Genomic DNA, 21,699 nt, shown 5'->3' with positions numbered 1-21,699 from the left:
GACCCTCTTTCATTTCCTAATACAGGTTCTTGGTCTTATGCACAATTCACAAGGGTTAAAAAACTCAAAGATTACACTGTGAAAGTGAAAGTACAGTTCATTTTTACTCAAAAGTACGAGTATCTGGCCAAAAACATACTGGAGTAAAAGTAAAACAGTACAACTTCAAACTGTACTTGAGTATTAAAAGTACAAGTACCCTAGCCAAAAAATAAATAAATAAATAAAAAAGGAGATTTCTTGTTTTGTCATGTTGAAACATTTTCTCAATGCAAAGTGAAAACTGCTTAAAAATACACTGAATAAAAGGTTTTGTCAGAAAGGTTTGGTTAAAAGGAGAAAACAAAAAAAACAATGGCTTTAGGTCAAAACATCTATCTAGACAACAACAATTAAAATGCAGCAAAGGGGAACTCAAAAAATATAGCCCATTGCATTTTTTTTAAAGTTGAAATAAAAAGTAGAGTTTTTTTCTTGAGAAATGTAATAAAGTAAAAGTGCAAGTAGTCAGTTTAAATTTTACTTGAATAAAGTGCAAATACCCCAAAATAATACTTTAAAAGTACAGTAACCAAGTAAAATTACTCGATTCATCAGTGCTCATTTATGTTTCACCACAATATAATAATTTTAATAATTTACTTTTCGTTTTTGGCTGACGTCATAATACCTGTCAAATAGACACACTTTTCACTAAATAAGAGAACGGAAACCGTAGCACAATGTTTGATGTCTGCAGGCATATGAAGGAGATCTCCGAGCTCCAGGCTCATCAGAGAGGAGAGATCGAGCAGCTGTATTCTCGGTTAGGTCGACCGGTTCCTCCCAGTGTGGGCTTCTTGCATGCAGTGCCGCCTACAGGCCGCCGCCGCAGAGCCTCCAAACACAAGCTGAAGGGAAGCCGACTGCTCAATCCCATGGTGCAACAGCTTAGGAACAACCGAAGCAACAGCTCTAGTATGTATGCGAGAGTTTGTGTGAGCCGGACTACCAGCTATAAAATCACAGAAGGGGACCCTCTGTTCTATTCAGAAGCCAGATAGCATTCCCTTGGCCATGTCCCTCAGGGGTCCAAAATACTATTTCCAGATATGCAGTCTACTCCTGCTTTGTGCAACCTGTGCAACTTTGTATTTTAATTTGTCTAAATTCTTTTAAACTTTAATCCACCAATATGAAAGTTGGATTGTCTAAGCAAATCACACTATAAATGGCCAGATTTGTCACCGTCAACCCTCTGTGTTCTCCTGTAGCGGAGACGTGCTCCAGTGTGTCGGGGTCTCCAGTCAAGAGCTCGGTTCTGGGTAACAGCTCTGTGGGATCCAGCACAGCCACTCTGAGCCCCGTGTCAGAACCGCTGGAGCCAGTCCAGACTCGGCAGCCCTGCTCACTCAAGGGCTCTCTGTCCTCTGACAACATCTACGGCCCCACCACACACACACCACCCCAACAAGGTGAACACACTCACACGGCTGTTATCTACAATAACCTGTCAAGCATATGCTGCTGTACATATTTGCTGTAAATGCATTTACCGCTGCCCTAACCTGCCACAGTGCAACAAACGTCTAATGTCCACTGGCCTCGTGGAAAGCAAAATGCTTCATGCACTAGCACAATCACGGCCAATCACATCATATTTGATGACTGATACAATTATGTGAAGCAAGAAGCTGCCTGGCTCGGTTGCAGTGTGACAGTCATTTATAGTTGATATGCAGAAGACGAAGGTGTCAGAGTTGCATCTCTGAACAGTGTATCATGTTCTAGATTATCATGTCTTTCTCCTCCTATGTTTTTTTTGTCACGCATATCTCGCTCACACGCATGGGATTATTGCCAACTTTCGCAGTCTCTCATGTGCGCTCCACTCATTTACTTCGTTTAAATGGAGTCAGCCAGAATGTGACATTTAAACGGCTGCCTCATGGCTCAGTCACACGACATGATTTCATGGACAGCAAAGAAAGTTTAAAGGATTGCATGATGCTCATACCATCATCATTCTTATGGATCAGTAGACATTTTCACACATTTAGTTATTTCCATAAATATTTCTATTTTGATGTCATGTGTGAGCAGAAAAGAAATTGATCTTATTTGTTTCAAGGAGTTGGGTCATTGCCACAAAGTTTCTGTATTTGTCGTGTGTAATCTGTGATATGAATACTTTGTGCCAGGGATGTGACACAAACTGCACATACTCTGTTTGCGGTGGTGCTTACACAGCAACCTAAGTTTGAATCCAGCTCATGTCATGATTTCATCTTCCTCTATGGTTTCCAGTCACCTGTATGCAAAATCCCCAAAAATATAAGGAAGATGCTGAAGAAAACCTGCTCAGGACATCACGTTGGGTTCAAGTTTCACCTTCTAATTTATGGAGTTCTTAAGTGGCCTAATCAGAGCCTGGACATCAAGCCCACTGAGAATATCTGTACAGACCTGAAGATTGCAAAAGAAATTTAAAGGATTGCATTATGCTCATACTGTGTCTGAAAACGGCAGTAGAACTGTTGTATTCAATATGGTCTCTGTAATCTCAGACGTAAAACCAGAACTAACCAGAGTCTCCTGTTCAAAGGCTAAACTCCAATGTTCCACAATTCCAACCGGGTTTGCAACATGCTGCCCTGAGCCTGGGAGAGTGACTCCACTCTGATCTGTATCTCTTGAAGGAGAGACACCAGGTCCGAAAATCATATGTGGGACGGCCAAAACAGTGCCAACAGTAGATGAAATACTTTGTCCTCCTATACTCTCATATGAACCGATAGACTTAATGACGTGAAGGCATACAGACCCGTCATCAGCCACACTTAATCCACAGCAATTACCCCAAGAGGTTTTGGAGGACGAAGGGAGAACGAAAGGGTGAAAGTACGTTCTTATCCAGCGTGAACAGATTCACCTTTGCCCTGCCCTGCCAAATGACTAATTTTCTGAGGACGCAACATCCATTCTCCAGACCTCAACCTTTTCATGAAGCACCCTCAGCGCCAGAAGCACATTCTATGCCAAAATAAGAATGTGCCATGCTAAACTTCCCACGGTGCACAAGTATTTTCCCCCTGGTGCTTTATTTAAGAAACTACAAACACCAGCATGACGTCTTCAATTGACAACTTTAGGTTTCTGCGCCATTGAGAAGCTTTCATTGTTTTGATGTGCCTGGGATACTTGTAACACTGATTCCAGGTATCCGGAGGGGATGGGCAATGGAATTTATTTTTATTTATTTACTGTCCTAAACCCAAACAAAATAGAGCAAAAATGTCCCTAAGCATTCAACCCCAATCCCAATGAATATGAAAACGTTAATTTTCTGGTTGTCATACTGTCATGAATTTACCATTTTCATCTGCTCAAGCAAAACATTAATGTCATCTTGTGCTTCAGCAAGATATCTCTGTCTAAAACTAACGTTAAAGTTTGTGAGTCAGTGCTAACGAACAAGAATAAATAGCGAACTGTTCTCACGTCATGTACAGTGTAAGTCAATAACACATAAACGAAGGTCTACATTTCAGTGCCTATTAAACTGGTTAAATGTAAATTCATTTAATCTTACCCCAACCCAGTGCTACCATTGATGAAGCCACTGCTACGAGACCCAAAAGTCTGCAAAACAAACTTCCAGGAATCAGAATTACACAAAGGCAAAACGAATGGACATGAATGGACAAGTCGCATTTGCGCATTGTGCATGAATTCAGATCTACCCCTAGAAAAACGGTCTGTTTCCTCAACAACAAAACACCCTTCTGAAGGTTTATCTTCAGACCCAGCCTCTGTTGGTGACCGAGAACAGCCTTGCCAAAATCAGCCAATCGTCAAGGTATTTTAAAGCACATATGCCCTGGAGTTGCTTTCCTGTGTTTCAGTGCCTCTGTGTCAGCATTCTGAAACTGCACTTTCTAATAGCAAGGTTCAGTAGATGCAGGTCTAGGACTGGAGTGAAACCTTCTGAGATTCCTGAGAACCTGATTCCTTCTGAGATGGATGCACTTAATCTATAGCTACTTTCTCTACCTTGGACTACATTTCCTGCAAAATAATCAGAACCACCTGGACATCTAACATTGTGGGGCGTAATCCATTGAAATGAGGCAGGTAGGATGTTATACCCCTTTTCTATGGAAGAGTTCTACAGATGGTTCTCTATGGTTCTACACATGAAGCCTGTGGAAGAGGACTTTGGTCGACCATGCAAATGCTAAGGCCCATATGAGCCAAATTTATTGTCTGACAGTGCACAGAATAGTGAAAGCCATGAGATCGGAGGAGTATAGAATGCCTCTGTCTGTTGCAGGCCTTCCACAAAAAACATACGGCCTATTTCAATATAAGTGGTCCAGCATGCACCCATGGGGGCAACGCTTTTTGTAAGCACATCATTGTAAACGTATGACTTGAGGAATGACTCCTGTGCTCTGAAGGCATTGTTGCTCAGAACATGAGTGAGGAGCTGTTGATCTATTGGGTTGCCAAGATGCAAAACACAGAGAAACTAGCAGAACAGAATCTCAAGGGCAGTGAGGAGAAAAGCAATGAAGCTTTAGCGGTTTGACACAATTCTCCAAGGGATCAGGGAAGCCTTAGTTGCCAGCCTCAGATGTGCTTACGTGGCACGAGTGTTCTGTTGAGCAAGGATATTGACCCCAGTCCTTTTTAGGGGGAGTCCAGACTACTTGGCTGCTTCTTGGCTCTTCTCAAGAAACCCACGGGGGAATTATTTACTGAAAAGCAGTTGATTACTTTTTTGCAGGATGAAACCTAACGACAGTAGCAATCACTGCATTGGCAAAATACCCTGACTAAACAACAAGAGCATCCAGACGACTTCTGTTTCTTATGGATATCTATCAGGTTGAACCACAGATGTCTCTCAGTCACCACCAACTGTGTCACATAACGACGGATCGTGCGAGCCATAAGCTGAGCTTGGCTGAGCTCTTCATCTCGGGAGTCGAGCAAGAAATTTCGTCCATATACTTAAGAGACATCGGCTTGCTACGCCTGCAATACCACCATTGTATGCAATGCCACACCCACTTGACCGGCAGGCATATTATTGTTAACATATTATTGATAACACTTTACTAAGGACTTTCTTGAGCAGTGAAGTGACAGGAAAAATGTAATAATAAAATTAAATATTTGTACTAGAAGACATGGATAATTTGGAGTAGTATTCAATGCTATCATAATGGTGTAATTACAAGTAAAATCAGCTAATCTTCTTGGAGTTGAATGGTTAATATGACAGTTCTTAAACCGTAAATGGGTTTTATGTGTGGAAGTGTCTAGTGATGCATAAGAGGGCTTTGACCTGTTATTTAGATTCCAGAAAAGCCTTGACTTTGTTAGTAACACACACAGGCACATGTACACATCTACATTAACCACTGTTTTCTGAGACGCTTAACCAGTGTTGTGGTGTGTTGCTGATATGATGCTTGTTGATGGGGTACTGATCTGATCGCTGCCTGTGTCGGCTGTTACACCTGTCTCTCTTTCTCTCTCTCTCCCTCTTATATTCATTTCTCCACAGGCTGGACCGTTTACCACCAAACATCTGAGCGAATCACCTATAAATCTAGTAGCAAACCACGCACTAGATTCCTCAGTGGACCCGTGTCTATGTCCATCTGTTTGTATTTGTTCTACTTTTCTTCTATTACCCATAATTCCCTTTCCCGTTTCTTTCTGCTCTTCTTTTGTGATTTGTTTTAGTTTTTCTGTACTGCTTTTCTGTCATGTTCACATCCAATACTCATCCACACACTCATTCAGTGATCATCAGGCATTCTCAGCCATTACATGTCCATCTTCATGTCAGATGGCACTTTCCATGAATACGGTACAAAATAGGGTCTGAAACTTGAAGCAGCAGATATTCAGTGAAAGGAGGTGTGTAATGTTCCATAAAATGGTAGTTGTCAACCTCATGAGGTCAAAGTAAATGTCAACAGTCTACAGTTGAAATGCAGCTTAAAATATATAATAAATATGAAATAAAATACATCAAATTAAATCATAGGTAGCAGGGTTGCAGACTTCCTAAATCCTAAATGAAGCTTTCACTCAGTAGGTTGCAAAGCTCCTAGTTTGGGAGCAAATTTTGGCTTCTATTTCCACAACATCGCGGCTGGAACAGCAACATACAAACTACATAACAGTAGATAATCTCAGGTGATTATGTGCTTTAAGTTAAACGTTTCTAATGAGTTTAAATATCATTTTGCGTGACCTTATAGCCGTACTGAAAGCAACAACAGATAGTTTACCTCAGATCTTGAAAATAAATGAAAACAAATATGTACGTTAAAACTGTGGGCTCACTGTGAACCAACGAGTGTGTTCCATGACAAAGATCTAATCAGTCACTCAGTATGTACATTTAATGATGTTAAAAAACTGTAATATTTATGAATTTGATTATAAACATATCCATTTCGTTGGGAGCACAGAGCGCTTCAAGAGAGGCTCCGCCCACACACGCTTCTGATTGGCTGTGATATTTGATTGATTGATCGCGTCTGGTGTGGACGCACAAATTGCTTGTCGCTGGAATCTTGTCGCGTTGCGTGTAGTTAGGACACAGTGTAAATGATTACAAAATGATTAAATAATAGTTCATCCTATATATCCAGAAGTTCTCATGAAAAAGACTTTGTGATTTGTGCCTTTAGATTAGATTAGATTAGATTCAACTTTATTGTCATTGCACATGTAAGGTACAGGGCAACGTGTAAGGTACAGGGCAACTTTACTCACCAAAGTGTATCATGTTCGTGGAAAGAGCTGGATGTCTGCTCATCTGGCCTTCAGTTTGTCTTCTGTACAAACGCTTTGTGCTGGGCTGTAGCTTTGACCGATAACATGAGCTTTCCTTCTTCAAACATGGCCATTCTCAACATTTAACTGAAAGCAGAGAGCGTGTGTATGGATGTCTGCCAAAGCTTTTGTATCGTCTGTATATCTGTGCCTTCTTTCCTTTTCATTCCACGTAAAATCCCAATGAGACGAGGATTGAGGTGCCGTGTCATGTATTGGAGTCAGAAGACGAGCATGCCAAGGGCACGAGCGGGGTGCTGTGGAGAACATCAGGGCTGTATTTTGAATTTTTTATCTCTGTCACCTGCATGATTATAATATGATGCTGTCCAAGAAGCATATTATAATTACCTTGTGTTTCTGTTACGGCTTGTAGTGTTTTGTTCCTCTAGTTGAGTTCATTTTGGAGAAAAACATGAATTTGCCCACTATAGCTATGATTAGGGAGCTCATTTCTTTTTATACTTGGTCTCTGTCCATGTGAAAATGATTTGGTCAGTATTCAAACCTTCATTGTGTGAAATTATTTTTTTTATTTATTTATTCAAATTTAGCCTGCAGCACTTTAGTTTATTCATGTTTCAATAGTTAACTTTTTATATGCTTCAATTTTGTTTTATTTATGCTTTTCCTGTTTAAATGTTAGATGTCATTTGTACAGTATGACATTTTAAAGCGGAAAGTAGTCACTTGTATGCAGTGCCGATCCTAGGCTTATGGGGCCCCTAAGCAAAACTTTGCCGGGGCCCCAAAATGCTCCCCAACCCCCTTAACCTATTCTTTCAGAGCAGTTTCACTGTCAAAACAACATAGAAATAAAAAAAAGTCTAAATTAAATTGAGAAATGTGAATTAAAAAAAATATACAAATAAAACAAACAATTTGGCCTACTATGCAGAAATTGATTGATTAAAGTGCCCCTATTATGGGTTATGAAAGGTTCATATTTTGGTTTTGGGTTTCCCCAACAACTGCTTGACATGCATGCAAGGTCAAAAAACACTTTCATTGTCTTATAATATACACTTTTTCCTTACTTGATCAACGACTCCCAAACGATTCGCTCAACGATTAATTTTTCCAAACCCCTCCACTGTGTGACGCTAATCTGCAGTGATTTGTCGATTGGTCGATTTCATTTAAAGCAGTGTTTGTGAGAGCAGAGCTCCTTTTGTGTACAGCGTTACCAGAGAAACCTACGGTGGCTGAGAGAGCTCAACGCGCTGCAACTTCAGAAAACACATGCAAATAGACAAAGCACCAGCAAATCAAGAAAACAACTTCATCAGTTTGACAGCAGGTGGTGCAAATGCTCACAACACAAACAAAATTTCTTTGTTTGGTTGTGTTGTGAGTATTTGCAGCGTGTGCGTTGTAAAATTGAGGAAGTTGTTTTCTTAATTTTCAGGTGTTTTTTCTATTTGCAGCGTGTTGAGCTCTCTCGGCCACTGTACAAACCGCTATTTTAACACTCCAAAAGCAGCACCTAGTGGCAAAAAATGTATCTGCATTTACATTCAGACCAATGCGACAAGTGGGCGGGCAATATGCTAATGTTTCATGTTGACGTCAATAACTTTATACACGGTGCACTTTCAGATTTAAAACTAAACAAAAATCCATAATAGGGGCACTTTAAGACATAACTGACTGTGTTTAGTGAAAACTCACCAAGACTGACATTTTGACATATACAAAGGGCAAAGTAGCCAATATTTGTCCGTGTTTCACTCTGTCTCGAATCACGCATACAGAAAGCACTTGGGGAAAAAGCAGCTCGATGTGCTTTTAACTCGTTTTTTAGTATCGAGCAAAAAAGACATGGAGACTGTATATGACAGTCACGTTACATGATTTGACTGATTTGGATGTTACGTAGAAAGGGCGACAAAGCGCACCACATTAAAGGAACATTCATGTTTTCATAACTGCTGGCCAAAATCAAAAAAATTAAACTGAAATGAATCATCTTTGGGAGGAAGGGTGCCTTACGCAACATGCATACTTTGCGTATAGAGAGGATTGGCTCTACTTGTAAATAACTCATGGCTTGCTTACCAAGATGGATAAAAAAGTATTTTGTATGCATCCAGATGTTTGTTTTTGGTTTTCAATGGTGCTGCTTTTAAAAGATCAGTTTTAGTCTTACATGCTTAATATTTTCACCCACTGCCACAGACACAAAACTAATATGATGACAAGATTGTGAGCAGCGATTCAGTTATTCAGTCCTGATTTTCACAGACCCCATGAAATCTAAATGAGAATGTTGTGGATTTTAGCCCATGAATATTAGCTCTGAGGTCATCTGCCCCATATGGTTTATTGTCCACTAAAATGCTCACAAAAATAAGAATGTCCCCTATTTTAAATACTCCCTCTATCTAATGCTACAACAGAAGCAAATGAATGGACAGCTGTCATTAGAGGTGATAACGATGAGCTTTACCCTCAAATCTTGACTCAAAATAGAATAGCTGAAGATGGTGGTGTGAGGTCCTCCGGAGATGAATGTAAAGAGTCTACACTGCTTTCATCCATGCTACAAGCAGTCATGTGTGAATTCTGCTGTCTTCAGTGTTTCAATAGGGTATAGGCCAGGAAAGAACAGACAATCGTGCTTGTCAAACCATGTCATGGGGATTTTAAAGTAGGACATGTAGTCAAACAAGAGTGTTGAATTTCATTCAGAGTCCAAGCTTGAAGGTTGTCTGTACAAAAGGCCTTTTTAGCTCATAAGCCATTCAAACACGTCACTCACCAACACCTCATTATATCACAGATGAAGCCTCCCTGCACCTGATTCTGTATCTGTTCACTGATTGGTCGCTGTTTTCTTGTGCAGCAGCTTGTCCAATGGGCTGTGCCATGTGCTTCTTCCCCGCCCCTTAACGTCTCTGTCTGTGCTGTTTTGCTCTTGTAGGGTCCACTCTGAAACGGCTATGTCTAGGGAAAGAGCGAAGCAGTAGTAACTATCCCACTCCTTTCTTCTTCAATCCTAGTCCCACTGTCTACCTTTTTTCGTTTTCATTTATTTTGTTGGCATGAGCGATCACCTGTGTGATAAGTGCTTAATGCTTGCAACAGCAGGTTGTGAAATGTGCGTCACTGTTTTGATTAGATTTTTTTTCTAGTGCATGGTGATATCTGTGCGATACAGTCAACTGCTTATTGAAGCCTGTATGATTTCTGTATTCCTGGTCATTTAAGTGCATATGTGTATGGGTGTTTGTTCTTTGTTTGGTTCTGTAATCATCCAGCTGCTTGATTTTAGGCTAGAAACAAGTACTCAACAAGAAACGCGCAGATATGATCAGATCCACCATCACATTTCAAGCACACCCGATGTGCATACTCTGTGTTTGTTCTTGCATTACTGTTCTGGAACAAACCTCAAACTTGTTTAAATCTAGCTTCATGAATAATGCATGTTGACAGTTTAACTTAAACTAACATGCTCTGCAAGACTGCATGTCTTACATTATGCCCAGGCCACAAAATTCTGCTGAATTGTAATGCCATTCAAACACCAAGCTATTTGGAAATAATTTCTTTGTAATTTCTCAAAAGGCGACACATCCACATATTCAACCTTACTTTTGGCATGAGCATGTTTGGTTGTCTCTCCAGTCACAATTGTTTTTAGTGTATTGTTGAAACTAATTATGAATCATGCCAAATAATCAAATCTATTTGCAACCCCAAGTATGAATAGTGCATCATTTATTAAAAATTGTTATTAAATCATTGTCAAACCAAATGTTTAAACCATCATGTTTTTGATGAATGACATCAACAGTCTGTGAGCAGCAGATTGGTTACAGAGGACCTCAGGGTGAATTCTGTGAGTTGTTGCTTGAGGTTTTTCTCAATCTCTTTCTCAGGGTCTCATAGTACTGGTGCTGCCCATGTGACTTCAGCATCCAATCAGAACCTGCCTCACGTAGCCATGCCTGCTTCATCCTCTCGGCCGATCACGGCGCTTGTTCAGGCTCAAGCAAACAACAGCAACAACAAAAGCGGTACATTCACCGATGACCTACACAAGCTGGTTGATGATTGGGCAAAAGAAACTCTTGCCACCGCCCCGCAGCTCCGCCCCTCTGTGTGTCACAGTAAACCGCAGAGATCTCATCAGTCCTTCCAGACCAACCCCACTCCAATGACCAGAATCCCCAATCAGGTACTTTATATGGTTTGTCCTTCAGAACCTTAAAGGGATAGTTCACCTTCAGTTGCTAGTCCTCATTCATTTGCATAGTGTTTTTCCCCATACTATGGAAGTCACTGTGCACCAGCAACTGAAGGTGAATTGTGCCTTTAACAAATGACAGAAAATGTTGATAAATTTTTGAAAATTGAGTGAGTATATAAAATCTGGTTTATATCATTTGTTCTTGCACATTTACACAATGTTTGGAGCTTGTTGCTGCAGTAAACAGTGTTGTTGTGTAGAGTTTGAACTTGTCAGCTAACTAGCATTCAACAAAGACAGTTCTAAACAGCAGCACATACTGACATTTGTGGGAATCACCCATCAATTACTCTCATCTGACCTACAGTAACATCTTAGGTTACACATGTAACCATGGTTCTCTAAGAAGGGGAATGAAACATTGCGTCCCTTTAGAAGATTGCTATGGAGAATGTTTAAAAGGTATAATAGGGCATCATCATTTATCTTCAGGAGACCTTGTCTTCATGTGCAAAGAATGTGACTACTATAAAACACCCAGCCAAGCATTTTTAGAGAGTGTGTACCTCCGTGCCAGAGGTTATTTGACATCTGAGGACAAACACAACTTAATGTTTGAGGAGCACACAAGTTCAGTTCACTACACAGATTGTAGGCGGAGCATGGAAGGAATCTGATGGGAAGTGCATTCCTTTCCAAATTCCACCAACAGAGTAATGTGGAACATCTAAGAGTTGGGGCATGTATTATTGATAAATCTGCCCCTCTGCTGTTGTTAGGCACTATGTGTATAACTATTCTGGACTAGGACATAATAAGGCTTAACAGAGTCTTCTTGTTGTGGCCTCTGTCCTTGGAGCTTGAATTAGGGTTGTGTCAGGTTGTTAGGCTCTCTTGGGCCTCCCTGGTTACTGCCCTTAATTAAGATCCTCCTCTCGCTATGAGAGTCATCTCTTTTGAGGCCTCTTATCCTTAGAGCTCCACATGAATAGAAATTCTGAGTGGTTAGGCTCTCTGTGAGCCTCCTTGGATGCTGTCCAGTGTGTTGACCATAGTTAAGCTTCCTCTTGCTTTAGAGAGTTGTCATACTGAAGCGCTTCTGTTCTTAGAGCTTGGTTAGGCAGTTTTACTGAGTTGCAGATTATTTGTGAGCCTTGGTACTCCTGGGTTGGGAGCATTTTTTAGGCCCCCTTTCACTAGGAGTCTTAGTCGTCCTGCTAAGGCCTCCATTCCCCTGAGCTCCACCTGGTTGCTAGGCCCTCTCTTTGGCCTACTTGAAAGCCATAGGATGTAGCTAGGCCACCTCTCTCTTGAGTTACACTAGACCTCTGTCCTTGTGAGCCCAGGTAGGGGCTAAGTTGCTAGGCTCTCTGTGAGCCTCCTGTGAGCCTCCTTTTTAAGAGGAATGTTGTTCCTCCTCTTGCTATGGAAAGTCGTCCTGCTGAAACCTCTGTTTCCTAGATCTCCGCTGGGATAAGAGTTCTGAGTTGTTAAGGCTCTCTGTGATTCTCCTTGGGATTTTGTCCCGTGTGTGGGTTGTTGTTAAGCCTCCCGCTTTAGAGAGTCTTTATGCAGAACCTCCGTCCTTAGCACTCTGCCAGACAGTAGTGCCAAGTTGTTAGACTCTCTGTGAGCCTTACTTGGGAGAGGAGAGTTGTTAGGCTTCCTCTCACTTAGAGAGTCTTTTGGCTTAGGTCACTCCTCGAAGCTCCACCTGGACAGCAGTATCCAGTTGTTAGGCTCTCTGTGAGCCTCTTTGATAGCTATTCTTAGTCTCTCTGTGAGCCTCTTTGATAGCTATTCTTAGTGTAGGGCAAATGTGGACCTCCTCTTGCTTTAGTGAGTCTTTATGTTGAGGCCTAAGTCCTTAGAGCTCATTTAGGGAGTATTGTTAGGCTACTGGTGAGCCTCATTGGTTACTGCCTTTAATTCAAAGTGTGCTGCTCCCCTTAGGTCTCCTCTTGCTGTAGAGAGTCATCCTTTTTGGCCTCCACTCCCCAGAAATCCGCTTGAGTAGCAATTCTAACTTGTTAGGCTGTCTGTGAGCCTCCTTTAGAGAGTTGTCATGTTGAGGCATTCTCAGAGCTCCAGTCATTGACTATATTGCCTTAAAGCTTTTCTCTGACTGCTGAACGCTTGAGCTCTGTCCACGGGCTGAATTTCTTTTTTAACTTGGTCCTGAAAAGAGGAGAGGAAGGGTGCATTCTAGGACTTTCTCTGATAGGGTTGTAGCTCGGATTTTAGCCATAAGGAATTATGTTACTGGCCACTGGTGTGTACCTTAGGGATTGGGACTTCAATGTCAGTCATTTAGGCACTCGTCCGTTCAGAGTGGGTATTTGTTCCCCATTGCGATCCTCTAAAGGGATTCGAAAGGGAAAGTTGAATGTTACGCATGTAACTGTTGCCATGCATCAGGTATATTCATGTTAGTCTCCTTCAGATAAGAAGTGGATGACGTCCTACAGATGCCCTTTTACACTGACTGTCGCCGACCAAGTGTCAAGTTCATTGTTGTGTTTTGACACATGCTTCAAACACTGGTCATGCTGGAGGTGTTCCCCATATGATCCCCTAAAAGGGATGTAGTGAAAGGGAACTGCTTTGCATTTGACATGCAATTTCATGTTTTAACCACAGATTGTGATAGAGAGGCTAAAGTTTTATAGTGCAGCTTTAAATCGAATGAATCTCAATGAAACCATTTATGTTGTTTATACATTGTGAAACGATTCACAAGTGTGTAAACTTCATGCTAAATATTGTATTGTCATATCTGGAATATTAAGAGGATACTGACTTAAAAGCCTCTGATTGGCCATTTATATTCACACACTCAAACATGTCTGTGATTGGCTACAATGCTCAACGCCGCAAAAGAAACCTTTAACACTCTTCATAGAGTGCGCGCACACATACAGGAATGTTTAAAAGCTATCACTGGGTACTGGATCCACTCGGTACTCTGTACTGCAACAAAAATAATTCCAAACACAGCCACAACAGTGTTTTGCGTCTGACGGTGACAGTGTTTCGTTCCTGAATGAATCAACTTTTTAAATGATTCGGTTCAATTGCAATGACTCACTTTTTACTAGTGACTTGCTGCCACCTACTCTTGGTTCTAATTTCACATTTAAAGTATCTTTTCATTTTTTAAATAATGTCAAATGTCATTATTCAATGTTTTATGTTTAAAATATCAAAACCTTGTTTATGCGTTTGTAACTGCAGGTTAAAGCATTCTTGTCCTACATTAAACAGTGCAAATACATCTAAATGCCACTTCAGATGCAGCTTCTGTGTTTTCTCTGCATTGCAAAGATGAATTTGGTTGACACTGATTTCAGTTGCCTGTTAACAGCCCAAATGTCTTATTATTCTAATTGACTGATTAAATGTAAGAATTTGACTCAAATGATAATGCACGCTTTTAGAAATAATGGCTTTATACAGGTAAAAATGCTAAAGATAAAACTCAATTAAAACTTATTTAAAAAGATTAATTTTCATCACCATCACACAGAATATGAAGAACATCAAAAACTTTAAGAGTCAGCTGTGCACGGTAGTCCTTAAGATACCAGCACAATAACACACTCAGCGAAATATCGTCTAATTATCGTTATCGATAAAATCCCAGAAAAATATCGAGATATCTTTTTTTGTCGATATCGCACACCCCTACCTTGTAGAAGTGCTGAGAGTGGAATGCATACTAGGTCTTAATTGTGTTCGGAAACACTTGGGAACCCAACATTGTGCTTGTGCAGCTAAAAGCCTTTGCCTTCATGCCTCATTCACATCTTTTACTACCATTTCGGTCTCTTTTTTTTCTTTTCTAGACATGGAGCTCAATCCCTCAGGCAGCTATGAAGTTCCATCTACCACTGTCAGCAGCTCTAGGTCCCATCATGCCTCATGGCATCACCAGCACCCCATCACCCATCCTCCAGCGGGCCGGATACTTAATGCCCACCGCCCCCTTTGCTAGGATGATCCCAGCCCCTGTGTATCCAAACCAGTGGTCCGGTTTGCCCAGTCCAGTGGGCATGTTTGCTACAGCCGGTATGGTCCCGTACCCAGCCATGGCCAACCCAGCACTGCAGACTTTTCCTCTGATGGTGAAAAACCCAGACGCCCCCATGTGCCCCAGCAAAGCCAGGACTGCGTAAGAGTGCCGCCCTACGCTCCAAACACCACAACAGATGCTGTTTTTTGCGTAAGGCTAATCAATGCACACTTGCAGAAAGATTAGGAGACGTTTTCGATTGGGTGAACAAATTGCCCACTAGTTTGCAGAGTGGTGGGAGTTTCTGCAACACTTTAGAATACGTTTTTAACTCCGCTTCAGCATCAAACCACAATCTCTGAAATGTCTGTGTGCTTTAGATCGCTGTTGGATTATGGACTCAGCTGTGCAAAGCCTTTGAGCCTGTAAATATGAGGTGTGTGTATGTGAAATTGGGCATGAGTAGTTTGTTTGTGTCAAACAGTCCTGTTGGGCACTGCTTTCGCTTTTTTCCCTTTTTTTGAAGACCGTTTAGCTCTTATGTTTGAATCTGTATTGAGGTGTGTTAGTAAAGGGTTTGGCTGAGAGTACTGCAGGATCATGGCCTTCAATTCTACTGCCATAGTTTATAATTTTATAATAATTTTCCCCATAATTCAACATGAGTGACTAACTTACGGTAGCATTAGCAGGCAGCTCTTAGAGCTATAGACATATTTCACAAAACACGAGCAGAATAAATTGTCATTCTTACAACGATGTGAGAATTGAAATTCATGCTGCTTGTGTTTTATAAGAGGTCAAATGCTCAAAGTTGTCATGATTGATTATAGAAATATCAGTCATACTTTTCAGTAGTACTATTTAGAATATTTTTCATAAATTTACAGCACTTTTGAGCACTTTTTCATTGGCTGTTTACAGAAATATCCAGCATTTTTAAACTATTTCAGACCACAGGACAAAATTCCAACATGAAAATGAATAATTCAGGACGATGTAGTGCCTTGATCAGTCTTCAGTTTTCCCTCTAAAGGTATGAATCATTTCTGAGGATAAGCCATTTCTCTGTGGTTTAGCATGATTTTCCTTCCGTTCCTAATGCAATAGTTTTTTCATATCCCTTTTTTTTCAGTCATGTGGTGGTTTACATACAGTATTTACTGTCCCCTTTGTTGAAGCGAGTTTGCAATCGATACATTTAACATAATTGTAAGTTTAAAGAGGAGCTAGTCTGTGCAGATTGATAAATGAGTGCAGTTCCAGCTGTTGATGCTTGGGTTTCTGATTGTTGTACTGCATTCATAAGCAATACTGCACTACAATACAGTACTACAGCTGTCCTAAGCACAGAGAAAGTGAACAAATTGTTTACATTGCGATGATGTGATGTATTAATGCATGCCATCAAAGCGCCGCAGATACCAAAATACAAAATTAAGAATTGCTATCTAAATATATCAAGGAGCATTTTATGTGCTTGTGGTCTTGCAGAAACCCAAAGTGCTCCACCTTCCCTCTTTAGAGTGTAACACAGGGACTGGATGCAGGTTTGACTTTGGAATCAGTGTTATGTGAACCCCGAATGTAGCGTGTCAAATGCTGGAGCAGTGCGTTGACATTACATGCATGCGAATCAACCCCCCCGTTACGTGCACCATAACCCCCATCTACAATGTGACACAGAGCAGATCTACTTTACATTCATACACACAAGTTCAGTTACTATTTGATCAAATCTATGATTTTGTTTGCTTTGAATAGCGGCTGAAGTTTTTTTTTTGTTTTCTCCATTGGCTCTGTTATGAGCTCTTGCACAGTGTCGGTGATGTTGAGGTAATATTTTCATTTCTTTTAGGAGGGCAGTGCAATTGTTGTTTCATAAAAGTGATCCAATATGGGAGAAAATGCAAGCAATTGAATATTAGCTCACACAGATACACATGTACAAAGTCTATCTGTAAAACCCACATCCCAGTGTATACAGTTTTATTTGTTATGTTTGTAAGATTTCGTCTTATTTTGTTGTGTAATTTAGTCAGGCTTACATTTCTGATAGAGCCAGCAGGCTGTTTTCTTCCTGAGTTCTTCCATATTCTTCATCAGACTTTGAGGTTTTTTAAACCTCATTTTCAACAGTATCTTTGTAAAAGGCTGCGACCCACACAACTGCCAAACTGTGAATTGTACAGTCCTCTTGTATTTATTTTATCAGTGCTTTTGAGGCATCTTCTGTCCTTTAATGTGTCATTCCATTCATTCATTGGTACAGGATGTTCAATCAGTCAGAATGATCTGCTTCATGAGAAATGCTTCCAGTAAGGGGTTTCTGATATTCTGTTCTTGCTGTTTAATGCTAAAATCTCTGGCAATAATTACTTTACTTTGCCATGTTAGTGACTTACTGATCTGATGTGGCATTTAATAGGTTATGGACTTTTTCTTTTTTTTCTGCATTGGCGCTCTGTGAATGGTTGCTTATGATGCACACCCTTCAATGAATTACTTTACTCCGCTCAGATACAAAATGCACTCACAACACAAAGACTGTGTACAAGTTTAATTAAAGAATAAATAAATATTTTGTGCTTAATAACTACTGTGTTCTTGTCATTTTCCGTAGGCATAGCCAGTGATATTCTGAGCAGAGCTCTTCAGGTACAAGTAGCAAAAAACAAAAGTGCTGCTCCATTCCAAACTCGATGCGCGCGTTCGATCTCGATATCTTTGCCCGCAAGTGATGGGATCCAGTTCGGCAGTGACCGTTTCAGAAAGCCAATCGGGTCATCCTTCTCGGTGCCTTCAGGTAGTCCCAGCAGGCGGAGATTACTGTGTCTGCTGCGGTCCTGTAGATCAGTTACTTGTCGCTCGAGGGCATCCAGACGCACAGTGTGTTTGTTGATCACCTTTTTCTGCTCTCTCTATTCCTCGATTAACAAGTCAACTTTAGAGCAGATATTCTGGATTGTAGTCATGTCAGAGATGAATTCGGTGCGCATTGCTGCTAATTCAGCTTTCAAAATGTTCTCAAATCGCTTTATAGTGACCGCCATATTGTCTTCCATATCTCGCCCCGCTGCGGCCGCTGGTTTTGTTTTCTTCTTATTTGGCGAGGATATTGGTGAAAGATAAGCGAGTTTCCGACTGTGTGACATCTCCAGATAACTGGCAATTGAAAAAACTACCCCAAATGTAAGAAAAGAAGACGAACGACAGTAAAAGATGGGTTATATGCACGGAGCTCAGCTAATGTGCGACTTGGCTCATGAAAGCATCACGTGATCCCCATCGAAAATATTAATATTTTTGAAATCAGAAAGTGAGAACAAGTTTAAACTCTTTGAATAGAAACAGAAAAATATCCCTGATATAATGTGTCTGTAAGATCAGTTTGATTCCAAGAATTAACATTAAATGTTACTAGTGGCAGATACCTAAATGCTGCATGATATAGGTTAGGCATATGCATGGCTATTAGAAGTTCTGATATATTTAATTAAAAATTAAACTGTAAACCTATGGAGTTTTTATCTTTTTTTTATTCAATCAAACATACTGTGTTTGAGAGCAAAACTAATTATTTTGTAATTAAAAAATAAAACTTGTAAAGAAATAAAGAAATTGAAAACAAAATAATTTGCAATGCGTGTAAATCTTTGAAAAATCATGTTTTTGTTTTGTGCACTTTTCATCAAGAAACCACAAATGTTTCTCTCTTTTCTGCCGTCTTTTTTTGCGGGTTTAAAACTTTTGTTTGCGAGTTGAAAAGTTTTGCTTGCGAGTGAAGCTGTGTCTCAGTGGGCGGTCTCTACCCACCAGGATGAAAGACCTTGTTCTATTGGTCACTCTCGATTGAAGTCACAGGTCGACCACGCCCACATAGAGCCAATATTTTATTCACAATAGAACATTGCGGACGACAAATTCGTTTTGATTGAGTCTGTGTGCTTATGGAACCATATGTATTTAGAATTACTGTGTAGAGGAATTGAGATATGGCTCGGGGCTCCAAAGAGGAAAGATGAATGGGTGACAAGAGGGGTCTGAGGGGACCTAGGATGGGCAAAGAGGAGGACAACTGGACCTGCTGGACCTGCTGGTTCCGGTCCATGATTTAAGGGCCCACTCTGAGTCTAAGAATGAGGCCCGAGCTTGAAGCAAGTAAGACGTGATTTTCTCTGTTTTTGCTGTGTGTGTGCAACTGCAGCTGTTTTGGGTTTGTAACCTTGAAGGTTAGGAAAGAGATATAAAGGTGGAGGAAACCCTCCCTTCGTTGTCACACTCTGCAGCGACTTGTGTTTCTGTATGACTGTCTGACCTTCTTTGCAAAGAATAAAACTTTTAAAAGACAACTGAGTGAGTTTGTCTCTTACATGGTGAGAGTGATTTAAAATTGCCACTACAAACATAGAGAACATAACAAATGTTTAAGCAGAGAAATTGTACACTTTAATCCACTAAATGAGCTCATTTCAAATTTGATGCCTGCTACAGGTCTCAACGAAAGTTGGCACGGGGGCAACAAAGGGCAGAAAAAGCAAGAAATTTTGAAAAGATTCAGCTGGGGGAACATCTAGCAACTAATTAAGTTAATTGACATCAGGTCTGTAACAGGATTAGCTATAAAAGGGATGTCTTGGAGAGGTAGAATCTCTCAGAAGTAAAGATGGGCAGAGGCTCTCCAATCTGTGAAAAAGTGCATAAAAAGATTGTGGAATACTTTAGAAACAACGTTCCTCAAAATCAAATTGCAAAGGCTTTGCAAATCTCATCATCTACAGTGCATAACATCATCAAAAGATTCAGAGAAACTGGAGAAATCTCTGTGTAAGGGACAATGTTGAAGACCTTTGTTGGATGCCCGTGGTCTTCGGGCCCTCAGACGACACTGCATCACTCATGTTTTGGAAGGCACTATACATGCTGAAAGGTATATAAAGGTTTTAGAGCAACATATGCTCCCCTCCAGACGACGTGTATTTCAGCAGGACAATGGAAAACCACATACTGCAGCTATTACAACAGCATGTCTTCGTAGTAGAAGAGTCTGGGTGCTGAATTGGCCTGCCTGCAGTCCAGATCTTTCACCTATAGAGAACATTTGGTGCATCATTAAACGACAAATACGTCAAAGATGACCACAAACTCTTCAGCAGCTGGAAACCTATATCAGGCAAGAATGGGAGCAAATAAAAACACCAAAACTCCAGAAACTCATAACCTCGATGCCCAGACGTCTTCAAACTGTTTTGTAAAAGAAGAGGAGATGCTACACCATCGTAAACATGCCCCTATGCCAACTATTTTGAGACCTGTAGCAGGCATCAAATTTGAAATGAGCTCATTTTGTGCATAAAATTGTAATATTTTTGTTTAAACATTTATGTTATCTATGTTCTATTGTGAATCAAATATTGGCTCATGTGATTTTAAAGTCCTTTAGTTTTCATTTTATTCAAATTTAAAAAACGTCCCAACATTTCCAGAATTCGGGTTGTAGAATGATAAGAAAGAGAAATCTATTTGCCCTGGGAAGTTGGGGGTGGGGTCGGGTCATGTTCTCTGCTTTTTTTTTAGGTTGATGTGCGCAGGATCAGTGGAAGAACCGCGTAGATGGAGACAGGTGTGCAGCGTGGGTGGAATGCGGACCCAGCCCTGAGTAGGACAGACGAAAGAGAAACGGCTCAGCGTGAGTGGCGACTAAGAAGAGGTGAAATGAGTTCCTAGTATTGGCGGAAGAGTCGGACGAAAAGGAAGGAGGCTCCGTGGAAGCGAGGAAGAGAGACGAGTGTTTTACATGATGAATGCGGGCTGGATATTGCCGTTGGATCCGAGCACGAGGAAATTGAGGACGCCGGTATTGTCTACGGGGAGGGGCGAGTTACTCGCTCCCCCGGCCAGTTAAGTGCTCTTTCTCTATCTCTCTCTTTATTCTTAAGGTGTTAGCGAGAAATTGTTTACATTGTCGTTGTAGCAGGGAGATCGAGCCGCTGGATTGGAGCCCGAGTGCGGATTAATTGGTCGCCCTTGGAGGAATCTACGTAATTAAGGACTGAGAATTGCACGCTGCACACAAAGAGCAGCCCTGAAGATCACGGCTAGAACTGTTTGTACTGTGCCGTTGCTAATCTTGGATGAAGTGAGTTTTATCAATAGAAGCCATTGTGTCATTTAGTAGCATCGTAACTCTCGTGTTGTGCTTGCTATTGTGGTGCTAATTAGTCTATGGCCTTTCCATCTATAATAATAAAGATTCATGTTGTCTCGTGACATCAACAGATGCAGTAAGTCCCAAGTCTGCATTTCACAATAAATAAAAGCAGACTGACCAAATTCTCTGGCCAGAGTCTCTGGCCCAGAGAGGCAGAAGACATGAGACACACTTGCAACATGGTTAAGCTCCGGCGAGCAAACTTTCATTTCAAGGTACTTACAGCTGCACATTCCAGATTGGAACCTTCTGCACCGACTTCAAAGCCTCATCTGCCTGCTCCAGATTTTAGGACCCTTTTGTTGCTCCAGGAGATCAAAATCCCACAACACTTTGCTTCTACAGGAGCTTTGCTTGGAACACCTGCAGCACCACCATGGCATGCAGCGTGGAAGCTGCCTTACCATCCGATGCGTATGCCTTGTTAGCGAGGTGGGTGGT

General features: G+C 41.0%; 1 protein-coding gene across 1 annotated transcript in view; it reads left to right on the top strand.

The window, feature by feature from the left end:
- LOC306849922 (serine/threonine-protein kinase WNK2-like) overlaps nucleotides 1-15,210 on the top strand; it is a gene marked incomplete at both ends in the record, with an annotated part of 97,968 nt that extends 82,758 nt beyond the window's left edge. The window contains 6 exons of the mRNA XM_079385305.1: nucleotides 740-957; nucleotides 1,254-1,454; nucleotides 5,555-5,653; nucleotides 9,764-9,808; nucleotides 10,725-11,023; nucleotides 14,881-15,210. Of these exons, the coding sequence (XP_079241431.1) occupies nucleotides 740-957; nucleotides 1,254-1,454; nucleotides 5,555-5,653; nucleotides 9,764-9,808; nucleotides 10,725-11,023; nucleotides 14,881-15,210 (1,192 nt within the window). The remainder of the gene's footprint in view (nucleotides 1-739; nucleotides 958-1,253; nucleotides 1,455-5,554; nucleotides 5,654-9,763; nucleotides 9,809-10,724; nucleotides 11,024-14,880) is intronic.
- Nucleotides 15,211-21,699: the final 6,489 nt, after the last annotated feature.

Source organism: Barbus barbus, assembly GCF_936440315.1.
Source record: "Barbus barbus genome assembly, chromosome: 29".
Lineage (NCBI taxonomy): Eukaryota > Metazoa > Chordata > Actinopteri > Cypriniformes > Cyprinidae > Barbus > Barbus barbus.
The sequence above is the reverse complement of the archived record's forward strand: the minus strand, read 5'-3'. Positions and strand labels throughout refer to the sequence as shown.